The sequence below is a fragment of the Lepidochelys kempii genome, chromosome 2 (assembly GCF_965140285.1).
Source record: "Lepidochelys kempii isolate rLepKem1 chromosome 2, rLepKem1.hap1, whole genome shotgun sequence".
NCBI classification, from domain to species: Eukaryota; Metazoa; Chordata; order Testudines; family Cheloniidae; genus Lepidochelys; species Lepidochelys kempii.
In genome coordinates, this window is record NC_136381.1 from 12,261,265 (window position 1) to 12,274,781 (window position 13,517).

The 13,517-nt window shown below is 41.5% G+C and overlaps 1 protein-coding gene across 1 annotated transcript in view; it reads left to right on the forward strand.

Moving 5' to 3' along the window:
* FAM135B (family with sequence similarity 135 member B) overlaps positions 1-13,517 on the forward strand; it is a 322,054-nt gene that overhangs the window by 199,280 nt on the left and 109,257 nt on the right. The window contains exons 4-6 of the mRNA XM_073330058.2: positions 1,889-2,028; positions 9,281-9,351; positions 10,916-11,089. Of these exons, the coding sequence (XP_073186159.2) occupies positions 1,889-2,028; positions 9,281-9,351; positions 10,916-11,089 (385 nt within the window). The remainder of the gene's footprint in view (positions 1-1,888; positions 2,029-9,280; positions 9,352-10,915; positions 11,090-13,517) is intronic.

The following is a 13,517-nucleotide window of genomic DNA, read 5'->3' on the forward strand; positions in this document are numbered from 1 at the left end:
TACAGGCCAAACAGACTGCTGCTAAATAATAGTCAATGAAGATTATTATGCTGTAGTACCAGGTTTTCCATTGCCTATCTGGCTGGCAACATGCTTGGCTTTTAGGGAGTTCCCATACCACTCCCCCCTTTTTATTTTAATTTTTGCAAATAAAATAGAGAATAGGAAATACTCCATGCTGCCCCCCTATAGTAGTAGCCAGAGATATGGACTGCACATTGTATACACATTTTCCACCCACTGGAGAGAAGTAAATCAACAGTGTTCCATTCAGCAGAATTCACTCAGTGCCACGTCCTTTTGATCAGAGTTTCACAAACCAGTGCTCCCTCAGACCTCCCGGCTTGCAGGGGTGCAGTTGTAGCCTTGGGTTTGCAAATGACATAGTGTTGCCTGCTCTGTTCATTTGGCAGCTGTGATGAGTACAAAACATCTGCACAAAGGTCCCAGTTCAGGAAAGCATTTCAAACTCTTGCTTAACTCCTTTCCTGTTCATAAAAGCACATGCCTGAGTGCTTTCCAGAATAGGGATAAGAGACTTAGGTTTTTCAATTCTGCCTCTCTTTACAGGAGCAAAATTTCTGCACCTTTTAAGTAGACTCGCTTGAAAGCCAAGAGAGTTGTTGAATTAGATTGTAAATTCTTTGAAGCAATGAGGATAATTTTGACCAGTTCCTAGCACAATGGGGTCCTGGCCTGTGACTGGGCCTTCTAAGCATGCTGTTAATACAAATAAATAATAATAATAATATAATATTCCAGAAAACCACCAGTCAGAACTTATGTGAGCTGGGGTGACCTTCGGGGTGGGCAATCAGGGTGGCTACCCTGGGCACCAATGTTCAGGGGTATCAAATCCTTGGTGGGGGCTTGGTCCACTTGTTTTTTCTTGACAGATGTTATTATTGCTTTTGCTTGTGCATTTTGAGCAGGGTTAGGGATGGGGCATTGAAAATGTTTTCTACCCTAGGTGACAAAACCTATAGGGCCAGTCCTGTGCTCAAGAATGTTTTTAAAATTCACATTGTCACAAAATGGCTTTGGGTAGGGCTGGATGGGAGGAAGCTTTGCAGGGACGTGGTTGCACCTAAGCAATAGAAGTATAATGACTAGAGGATATTGATACAAAATTATGATACAACCTTGAAAGTCTCTGAACACCAGAGACCCTTCGATCAGCGACTGGGCATGCTGGCCCTATAGACTGCTAAGTCAGTCTGTTACTTGGATGTGAGTCTGTTATAGCCCTAACTAGAGAGCATCTTTACCTCAGACTGTAGCAACTCATGCTTTTAGCTCTGCAGGTTTCCAGTGCGTCACCCAAGAGGGCAGCTGTCATATGCTCAGTGTTCCAAGGATTCCACAGAATTTGTGGAGGTTAGGAAAAGTGTAGACATCTTTTCCTTTCATTGTGTTCTTATCTTGTGGTGTCATTGCACTTCTATGTTTTAGCCTAGAGCAAAAAGGGGACAGCTGAACTGTCATTTCTGCCCCAGCCATGGTATTCCATGGATGTATCTGCTTTCTCAGAAGGTACCCAGACAAATTTTACAGATTCCAAGTCACTTGGATAGGGTTCTGATGAGCTGCTTAAGTATCCTAAGTCTCTCAGGAGAACCTTACAGGGCATCTCCATCATTAGAAACAATGTCAGTGTCCTCCTTTAAAAAGCAGCCTGCCTGCTGCAGCTTTGTTTTCTTTAAATGCCTCAGCAGGGGACCATTATCCTGCAACATTATGCTCAATTAACATTAATTATTAGGAATGCGAGTGTGTAATTACAAATTTAAATACAATGGGCCTAATTAATCCTGGAAGCTGAAATGTAAGCTAGAAAATGATCTCTTTGCAAAAATCTAAAGCCATGCTCTGTCTGTGTTTTGTGCAGGTGACTCTAGCCTCTCTTCAGCCTGCGTTCATGAGAACAGCGTGCACAGTAGAATATTTCAGATCTTATACAGGAACGAAGAGATTGTTATTAACGAATCGATGAACTTCAGGGTCCACTTACTCCTAGATGGCGAGAGGGTGAGTTTTCATTGGATGTGAATAAAATGGATACTTTTCTGTTATAATGTGCAGGTGGTATCCAGATGTCAGGCTTTCAACTGGATTCTAGAACAGAGTTGAAACCGATGGCTGGTCATGTCATCTATGCTCCAGCCAGCACTGGAGGACCTGCTCCATCTCTCTTGGAGCTTCTTGGGGCACATGGGGAGTGTGCCGTCTGCAGCGTCCTTTTGGCTAGTACAACCTTTTTCCCCACTTGGTACACCCAGAGCTGGCTGCTATTGGGAGGTTGGGGGGAGCAGGGTCATGGCCCCACCTTCTCTCTTGGATGGTTTGTGAGCCCTGTGGGCACTAGGGAAGGAGCAATCCCTGTGCTCCCTAGAGAGCCGGCTGCGCAATTCTGCTTTATCCTTTCACAGCGTGGAGATGCATGTTCTTTGTGCCTTCCTCCCACGTTGTTTACACATACAGTCTGATTGGTATGCCCATCCCTATGTTGCCTCTGTATAAGGACTATCATTCAATGCTGTCATTCATACCTGCTCTCAGTAACGATGAAGGTCTCAAGAGATCAGCTGCTCTTACAGAAATTCAGAAAATAAGACCCTTCTGGTCCTGCAGACAATCTGGAATAAATTCCCCGGGTTAGGTTTGGGACTGGCAGTTCAACCTCTTCCCCTCCCCTGCTTCTCTTAATATCCTGAAATTCAAGGAAGAGCAGATTCAGTGTTCTGGCATTGGCTTATCTGAACGTACAAGTAGCTTTAAAAACAATTATGGTATAAGGTCTGTTTCAGTTAAAGCTACTAGAAAAACCTAATGTAAGCTCATTTGAACTGCTTCCTCTCCTCTATTCTTACCGTGGGATTGATCTCCTGTGTTCTCTCCTAAAACATTTTGTTTCTAGTTTTATGTATGCTTATATGAGAAATGGACAATCATGAACTGTGAAGGAAGGAAAAAATACCCTCCTTTCACATATTGTGAAATTTAACAGAAAACAATTCTAACAAATTTAGCTGCAAATTAATTTACCCTCATGATGCAAAAACTGTCATTAATCAGTCTCTCTCCCCAAGTTACAGTGACTTCCACTGGGCTGAGTGGCTTCATGCTGACTGCTGCATTAGCATTTGGGACAGTTTTTCCTGCCAAAAATGAAAATGATCCTGCCAGATTCCTCACACCAGCTCAAACTCATCCCTGTGCCTGATGTGTTGTGTGGAGCGTGGTTTAGATAATAAGCTCCTAAGAAGTGACAGGGGCCTGATTCGCCACTCGCACACTGGCTTTACACAGATACCAACTCCGTTGTCTTCACTGAAGTCACACCAGAGCAATTCAGGAGTAAATGAAAGAAGAATCAGACCCCATGTCGACTTATATATTTACACGTCACCGGATATACTGCTGGCACTCTGTAAATAATAAGTAACAATCACTTTGTCACTCAGAAACTTTGGTACTTTTCATTCCTTTGTTTGACAGCTTATTTATCACGATAGAACCGCATCCTGCCAGCCTTCCTCCAATCAAGTAACGCCTAGCTTTGCAAGCAGTGGAGGAAGGTCCTACTCTGCATGAATAAGGGTGGAAGAGTCACCGGGGCACAGAGCTGATCAATGACCAATAAAATTAGTTAGAAAGTCAGACTGGGCGACTTGGGTGCTTGAGTCACTATCCTCTGTGCATTTTGGCTGTCGGAGCTTGGTTTATAAAATATTCCAATAAACAAGCTGTGTGCAAGGCCAAACAGTGTTTGAGTAATTCCATCTAGAGGATAGGCTGCTAACTGTGTACTCAGTACAAAAAAATAGTAATATTGGGTAGATTTTGGGTAGAGTCTCTCCTTGTGATCTGTTTCCATAACCCAAGAGAAGCTTAAATATCCTTTGCACTTAGAAAGCTGGAAATAACTCTGGAGTCCAGCAGTAGGTGGAAGATGCCCCCAATTATGAGGCTTGGAGGGGTAATGAGTGCACCAATCATCATTTAAATATGCCTCATTAAAACTCTCTAGTGTTGTGGCAGTTGGCTCTGCCTCATTCTAATATCCCAGAATGCATCATACTTTGATTTTTATTGGAAATTATGGTGTGAGGTAGAATAAGCCCACAGGGTTACAAAGGAGCCTAATTTATTTTCTCATGGTTTTCAGTTTCTTTTTACATAATAATAATAATAATACATTATGTTGTTATTAATAATAAAAAATTGGTCCCATGCTCTTCAGTAAATGGTGATAGGACTGAATGATGCATTCTGGGGTGAGATGGTAGAGTAGAGCTACCCGACATGAATCTGGGATTCCTTACAGTCAATTTTTAGCTGATTCTGTTCTCTCAACCTGCGTATTGGAGGCACGCAGCACCAATTGCTCAAATTGGCCATAGGGAAATAGAATTTCCATTGGCTTACTTTTTTTATTTGTAAGCTGCCTTTTAAAGATGTCTTCCAGAGGAGAATATACACCTAAGTGTTTATATAGAATTCCAAAGCAACTGTGTTACACTAAAACTTGAGGGCATGATCAACAGATTATTGATGTGAAAGGAAAGCCTATCCCTGGATAAAGGCCCCAAGGCCCAGATTTTTGAAGGTATTTAGGTGTTTTGGAGGTATCTAAAGTCATCAGGGTGGAAAAGACATTTCAAGTAGGCTCTCCCTGTTTCAGAGCTAGTCATGTGCACGTCACATCACATAGTGAGGAGAAGCCATTTAATCCTTGCTGTTCCCTGCTGTGTGCCACATTTGCCCCTCCACTGTATCTTTAGTGCCAACCATCATGGCTGGGAGTTGTGGGAAACAGTTGGGCTGTTGTAGGGAAAGGCTACACTAGAACTCCTTGAGCCTGATTCTGACCTCATTTACACTGGAGAAAGAATCTGATCTAAAGCCTGTTGTAATCAATGGGGTTATATTGATGTAGAGCTGGTCAGGACTTTTCTATTGGAATAAATGCAGCGTCTGCAGAATTGAAATTTCCCGTAGGAATATTTTGATTTGCTGAATTTTTTTTAATTTTTTGCATTGGGAAAATTGAAATGAAAATATTCCACTGAATGGACAGCACTTTGTAGTATCTTATCTTGTAAGTTCTCATTCTTCTGGTAACTCTTGCTGATTTCAATGGGAGTAGCAGCTCAACATCTCTTAAAATCAGATGCCAAATTTCATCCACACTTGGTGGATGAGACTTGATCTGTCTCAGGCACAGTCCGTGGATTGAATCCCTAGTTTAAATGCAGACTACAATTCCAAGAACTTTGCTGTATAATAATTATTTCCTTTGTATCCAGCAGTGACTGTGATTTGAGTTTTAGCAACAACAATACGCTTTTTTTAAAAAAAAGTCTTGTTTTGATAAACATGCTTGCAGGTATTTCAAGACAAATATTCAATATGTAGAGGCTGGAATTTCGTCATCTCAGGTCCCACCAAGAGCTATCATATGCTGCACTGCAAAATAACAGATTACTTTGGGAGGGTTTAAGTACCTTTACTTTGATCATTATGACAACACTAACTCCTTGAATTCTAAATTATTTCTCCCCCACCTCCCACCCCCCCCAACACACACACGCATGTACATAAAAATATGTTGTTTCACCTTTGCAAGATGTAGTTAAAGCAAATGTTAGACCAGGTATCATATGATTCATGCATAACTGTGTAGGTCTGGTGCCTTTGAAATGTCTTTAGTGGGTTACTGATACAAGATCTTTTGCTGCAAGGAGCTGAGTACATGCTACAGTATGCTGGTGTAAAGCAATGTCATTGCAGAGAATCTATTATTATACACAGAGGAGTAGTTCTTTTTCTTTCAAGTAGAGGACAGGGTACACTAACCAGTAACACCTTCTTCAGCTTCTATGCTGCATTGCTATGGTCTGTTAAACAGTCATCGTGTTGTACCTGAGAAGTAGCTGCATTTTAGTAATAGAAGAACTGATTTCTGCTTGTATTTCAGTTAACTAAAACTATATGTAAGGCATTGTTCTAAACTCTACTAACATTGCATTGCAGGTTGAGAAAAGTGAAACAGACAATTGTTAGAGGATTAGATTCTGCTTTCATTTTTAGCATGTATTTTGATTGGCTTTAATTGTGTCAAACTATATGGTGCACCGCTAGATCCATTCTTTCCAAGGTTAATATAAATTAACTTGCAGCTCATCTTACTTTCTTTTTCATAAAAACAAATTCAAATTCTTTTATTAACAATAAAATATCAGGAAAAACTTCCTGATGGTGAGCTCTATTAGATGAGGGTGTCAAACACTCCGTTTGCCGGCCAGATCTGGCCCAAATGGTGTATTTATTTGGCCTGCTTAGTACATCCAGATTCTGCACAATCTAAGCTTTCCTTAAATTTTTTTACCCCTCATGTTTTGCAACTCAAATCTTCCTAATGTGAGTCAATTGCAAACCGATAAAGTCCGTTCTTCCTGAGTCTTCAGAGAGCCTGTAACAAAGGCTCTGAGAGGTATGAACTCCCTTCTAATCTCATTGGGATGTTAACTATAAAGACTAAGCGGTTAACTGTTTGCAGTGTTGTAGCCATATTGGTCCCAAGATACTAGAGACACAAGGTAGGTGAGGTAATATCTTTTATTGGACCAATTTCTGTTTGTGAAAGAGACAAGCTTTTGAGTTTACATTCTGTAACCCACTAACCCTTCTTTGTCCTAAGACTGCAGAGTCTTGAGTGGTGCCTTGCAACATGTGTAAACTCCTTCTGCTAAACAATGTGTTCCACTTTGTATTTAGCTGTGATGCTCGGAGTATCTTTCCCAGACCTAAAGAGCTCTGTGTAGGCTCAAAAGCTTGTCTCTTCCACCAGTAGAAGGTGGTCCAATAAAAGATATTACCTCAGAATTAACTATTTAATTTATGATTGTTTTGTCAGTAATTGGACTCTGCAGTAGTTATTGATTGAGAACCACCAGAGTTCATGGTTCTATAATGCAGAAGAAAAACTAATCCTTGCTCTCAGTAAATTCACAATAAAATTCAGACTAATAATCTCCTAAACAGCAAATTGATCTTTCCATTACTTGGAACATCTAAACTTGGAGGAATTAAAACACGACAAATGTTCTGGGTGGGTGTGACATTCCTCAATTTGGACTGTTGAACAGCTGTGTCCTGTCAATTTTCCAACCTGGGCTGCCTTTTACACTGCTTTGCTGTGAGAACAACCACTCCTGGCCTGTTCATAAACAGCCTTTAGCATGAAGCATCCCTCCAGTCTGAATGATATGAGTGCTCTAGCTAGTTACTCCTGAATTATAGTGCAGAGTGACACCAGCAAATGCTCAGTCCCAGACTTGTCCCCAGAAATGTGCATCTTGTACTGCCCAGCTCCTTCTTGGACAATACAAGCTCCTATAAACTCTGTCATTTCATTAATAGAAAATGATATGCACAAACCCTATTATAGCTAATGGAGGTTCCCAAACCATTGGAGGTTCCCTCCATTGGTTCAGTCCAAATATACTAGCTTAGTTAAAACAATAAAACAAGTTTATTAACTACAGAAAGATAGATTTTAAGGGACTACAAGTAACGAGGCACAAAAATCAGAATTGGTTACAAAGAAATAAAAGAGAAAAGAAAAACTAATACCTGATTTAACAAGCTAAGTGGACTTAAAGCAATAGGATTTCTCTCACCGTTTTTTCACAGCAGTCTGGCTGGATTTTTCAACCAGGACCCCTCCCGCAGTTCAATTCCCTCCTTTCTCTTTCAAACATTGTTGATGCTGTGAGTAGAAATGAAGGGAGCGAGGTGATTTGAGTCCTCTGTTCTCCCTTCTTTTATCATTTCTTCTCTTCGAGAATCATCTCCAGCTGGGGTTCAGGTGACAGCAAGTCTGTCTGCCAACATGTAAATTTCTCACTCACACCCTTCTTCCTGCCAAAGAATGGCTGCTTAATCTGGTGACAGTCTTTTTGACTATGCTGACACCTGGCTGAGGTGATGGCTAGCTCTTTGTCTCTGAGGAACTGGTCTGGGCTGCTTCCTCAGATTTAAAATATGCCTTACTGACATCATACAAAAGAATTTTATAACTTTACATACAATGCTGACATACACATTTCACCAGGACAGTAATGTTCAGCGAATTATGAGTTTTCAAATTATAACTCACAAGGCATATTTTGTACAAAAAAATATCATAGTCTTGTAAAAAGGATGAACATGAGGGTACAGTCTGTCACAGTGGAACAATCTTTCACTGGCAGAGTTTGGACTAGATGAGCTACTACGACTTTTCCGTCTCTAATTTCTGTGGTTTATTTAGATTGTCAGCTCGTTGGGTGAGGGACTGACTTTTTGTTCTCTATTTGGTACAGTACTTAGCACAATGGGGTCCTGGTTCATGACTATGGCTCCTGAGCATTACTACAATACAAATAATATCAATTTTATATACTAATGACAATAGTTCACCAAACTTCTTAAATTTCTGAGTGTAAAATAATAGGAAATTAACATGTCTGAACCAGTATGTTTTACATCCGGGATCAGCAACGTTTGGCACGCGGCCCGTCAGGGAAATCCGCTGACAGGCCGGGACAGTTTGTTTACCTGCAGCGTCTGCAGGTTTGGCTGTTTACAGCTGCCACTGGCCGTAGTTCACCATTCCAGGCCAATGAGGGTTGCGGGAAGCGGCAGCCAGCACATCCCTTGGCTCAGGCTGCTTCCCGCAGCCCCCATTGGCCTGGAACGGCGAACTGTGGCCAGTGGGAGCTGCGATCGGCTGAACCTGTACATGCTGCAGGTAAACAAACCGTCCCAGCCCTCCAGCGGATTTCCCTGACTTGCCGCATGCCAAGGGTTGCCGATACCTGTTCTACATACTTTTTTGAGTAGAGATGAGCCAAAACCTTATGACTGAACAGCCCTGCTCTGAACACCTCTGAAGCTGTTTGAAAGCCGGACGCAAAGTTTATAATGTGTGTTCCTTCTGCATTCTGAAGCATGTTCCATTCAGTGAAAGTTTGCTTGCTGCTAACGCCATCAAAGCTTAGTCTCATTTCAGAGCAACGGTGTATTTGTATGTCTAAAGCCGGACAGTAGCTCTGAATCCTGCTGTAGCTGACCAGTTATATTGCCCAGATGTTCTATGTATGCACTTCAGTAGCTTTCTCACACCGCTCCTGCATTTCTTTGCACTCTCTTTGTCAGACAAAAATATTGCTTTGCGCTTGGGTTTTGTGTGAGCTGGCTTACACAGGTAACTCATCCCTTCTGTTCTTTGCAGGTGGAAGATGCATTAAGCGAAGCAGATTTTCAGCTCAAGTTGGACCTGCACTTTACTGATAGTGAACAACAGTGAGTGCTGTTTTAAAGCTCCATGGATATTGTAGGGACTCTCTGTCTTCGTGTAACATGAATTCAGTGAAAGTTAAAGGGTCTTTCGGAAACTGGAGAGCTCTGATTTGGCTTCTGTCTCCCTTGCAGAGGTGGCTGCCCATTCTTCTTCCTCCCTTCCCCCATACCTCTCCCCCACCAAGGGCATTTTTCTTATCCTTCCCCTTGCAGTAAGAGGTTTTCTATTTTAAGGGTGGAATTTTCAGAGGTGCTTGGCACTCCTCTAACTCTGCTACCATGGCAGTCAACAGGAGTTTTCCCATTCACTCAGTGGGACCAGGGGCCGCGATTTGGGAAAGCGTTGCTTTTCCGGATATGCTTCAGCATTGTCCTGGATAAGGATGAACTTAAGCAGATGTCTAGTGCTTTTCTGAGTCAGGGCCAGAGTTAGGTCAAGGCTGAGCACGGTTGGAAAATCTCATCCTCTGTGTGTATGGGCTAAGAGCCTGATCCTATCCCACTAAAATCAATGAGAGTTTTGCCATTAACTTAAATGGGAAGAGGATCAGCCCTGGATACAGGAGCTTTGCATTACTCCTAGTTCACCGGTCTTGCCAAACCATGCTTGTAGTTGTGCTTGAAGAAGCCTCTCAGGGCCTACTGAGGTAATTGAAAAGTCTTCCAGTGACTTCAGCAGAAGTTAGGTGAGGTCCACAGTGAGCTCCTTGGAGTTGGGCTTCACACTTAATTGGGCCCCAAGTCACTTTATACACTGCCCCACAAGGCACTTACAGCAGAGCTCAGTGTACCATTTCCATTTAGCTTCTGGTGAAGGTGTAGATGAAAGAAGAGCTGTGTTATCGCAAGCTGGGGGTGGGGGGCAGTGCTTTAACATATCAGGGCTGCGGGGAGGGCCTGGAGGAGAAATGAATTGCAATTCATCAGAAATAATCTAGTGCATTTATTTCACTTTACTATTGTTGTAATCTGAACAATTGTTCACCAGGCCTTTTTTAAAGAAAAGTTTCTATCGTGGTATTTTGGTAGGAACAGTTATACAAGTCTCAATGAAACAACTCTGTTCATCCAAGGATGCTCTGAGCGGTCTTTAAAACCCTCCAGTAACAGGTCTGCTCTTTCACTATTGCCATTCCCCTGAGGCAAAGCAGACTGTCTGGTGCTGCACATCCAGATTAGTGCTAAATTCTGGGTGCTGAAATTTGAATTCGCCGGTCAACCTGCTACCTGCACTTCTCCCCTACTACCCCAAAGCTTTCCCCTAGTGTGAGTGTACAGGAGTGGTGTACAGGAAGGAGATTGCTGCTTGTCTGGCAGACCCAGGATGGGGCTCTTGCATTCTGTCATGTCTGTTTTTTTACTGTAGAGTAATAATATTCACATCCCCGCTACTTGCAAGTATAATTATGAGAGAAGCATCAGCTGAGTAAATGCTCCGGTAGCTGACACTGTCACCATGAAGTGATAAAAATTCAGCTCATGCAGTCTCCCAGTCTGCTGCCTTTAATGCCGTTGTGGACTGTGACAACTTAAGGTTTCACTAACCCTTGTAACCCTCTCCTTTCAGGTTGAGAGACATTCCAGCACTCCCTTTGATAAGCAGCCGTACTTTGGGTCTTCACTTCCATCCAAGAAGAGGCTTGCACCACCATGTTCCTGTCATGTTTGACTATTTCCACCTGTCAGTGATATCTGTTACAGTACATGCCTCACTGGTAGCGTTACACCAGCCACTGATCAGGTAAAGAGCAGAGAAATGGCAATTGTGGTACAGTTCTTATGACCATGTTCACCCATCTGATAGTAGCGGCCCTTGCTTTAGAGCAGAAGGATGGACTTGTTCTTCTAGTCCTGGACTGGGATTCCGGAAGTCTGGGTTCAAATCTTGGCTCTGCCACAGACTTCCTGACTGTCCTTGGGCAAATCACTTCATCTCTCTGTGCCCTAGTTCCCCTCCCTAAAATAGGGATAATAGCACAATCCCACTTGACAGGGATGATATGAGGATAAACTCATGGAAGATTGTGAGACGCTTAGATAAGGCAGCGTGGGGGGCATATAAGTCCCTTAGATGGACAGATGTGAGTTATTGTCATTTCTCCCTAGACTGAGATACTGCTGCGAGGTACGTAACTATTGGTGTACGTTGACTTTATAATGTGCAGTATATGTTCTCAGTTCTCCCACCTTCGTACATGTTCTGCCCATGTATAGAGGAGCATAATGGGGCACAGGGAGATGTTGGCAAAACTAATAGCTATGGGGTGGGGGGAAATGGCTTTCTTCTCCTGAGAGGATTTTCAAGATTTCGAGACATTTTTTCTCATCCTGAGTCAGGAGGAAAATATGAAATCTCAAATTTTCATGAGCTGATAAACCTATTGGTTTGGGTCAACTGAAATGTTTTGTTTTGATTTTGACCTTTTTTTACTATGCATTAAATTTCCTTTTAAAAGGTTAATTGATTAAATTGAAACCCATTACTTTTCATTTCAGCAAATATTGTAATGTGACATTTCAACAATTTCAAAACATTTTTTTTTGGTTTGCTGGGGAATTCTTGGGAGCTGACCCTTTCCCACAGACAGTTTGAGTTTCAATAAATTGGCATTATCAGCAACTCACCCCCCGCCACCATTTTGTAAAAAAATTGCCTACCAGCTCCAGTTGTTCGGCTTAATTATTGTTTATAAAGTGTTTTGTTATCCTCTAAGGAAAGGGGCTAGAGAAGTGTAAAGTATTATTACTATGAGACATAAACAGTATGATAGGCAACTGATCTACAGCTGGGTTACTATTTAAGCTTTAAAATGTGATATTTGTGGATGTTTATGAAAAAAAGAGTGTTTTGATTTCATGCAGTGGAATGGAAATAATTTTTCGACAATACAATATATGGTCTCATTTGCTTCAGTTCATAATAATGATAATCTGAAAGTGCAATATTGTGGATTTATCTACCTCTTGATAAACATCCAGAAACTTAAATATTAATATATCATAAATTCACTAACCATAAAACAGGGTAAAATAAATAGCATAAAAGCAACTTCTGTGCCATGCATTCTCAAACAAAACCAGCCTATTAAAACCAGTATTCTTTTCTCCAAGTCCAGAGCCTTTGTGTGTATGCACACTTATCTTTGCTGTGTTTGCTGGGATCACAAAGAAAAAGGCTTAATTGTAAGAGCTTTGATCTAACAATAAGACCTTGTTTTTGCAAAGCCTCAGTAACTTTCTGATAATAAATTCCCTATCTTGTCAGAGTATATTAAGCTAAAAGCAAAGCTATTAATTTGCAGACTACAAAAAGAAAAAATCAGTGTGTGGTAGTCTTTGGTGTTTCATCATATTTTAGTTTCCTGGGAATCTTAAACTGCTTTAATGTAGATTCATAGATTCTAAGGCCAGACGGGACCATTGTGATCATCTAGTCTGACCTCCTGAATGTCACAGGTCAGAGAACTTCCCCAAAACAATTCCTAGAGCAGATCTTTTTAGAAAATCTTGCTTTAAAAATGGTCAGTGATGGAAAATCCACCACAAGCCTTGGTAAATTGTTCCAGTGGTTAATTATGCTCACTGTTAAAACTTTACCCTTATTTTATGTCTTAATTTTCTAGGTTCAACTTCTAGCCATTGGATCATATTATACTTTCTCTGCTAGACTGAAGACCCCATTATTAAATATTTTTCCCCATGTAGGTACTTATAGACTGTAATCAAGTCACCTCTTAACTTTCTCTTTGTTAGACTCAAGGAGCTCGATCTATGTAGCGTAGCACTATACAGCATATTTTCTAATCCTTTAATCATTGTCATGGCTCTTCTCTGAATCCTCTCCAATTTATTAACATCCTTCTTGAATTGTGGGCACCAGAACCGGTATTCCAGCAGTGGTCGCACCAGAGCCAAATACAGAGGTAAAATAACCTCTCTTCTCCTACTCAAGATTCACCTATTTGTGCATCCCAGGATCGCATTAGCTCTTGTGGTCACAGTGTCACACTGGGACCTCATGTTCAGCCGGTTAGCCACCATGACTCCAAAATCTTTTTCAGAGTCACTACTTCCCAGGATAGAGTCCCTCTTCCTGGAAGTATGGCCTATGTTCTTTGTTCCTAGATGGCTATGTTTACATCCAGCCATATTAAAATGCATTGTTTGCT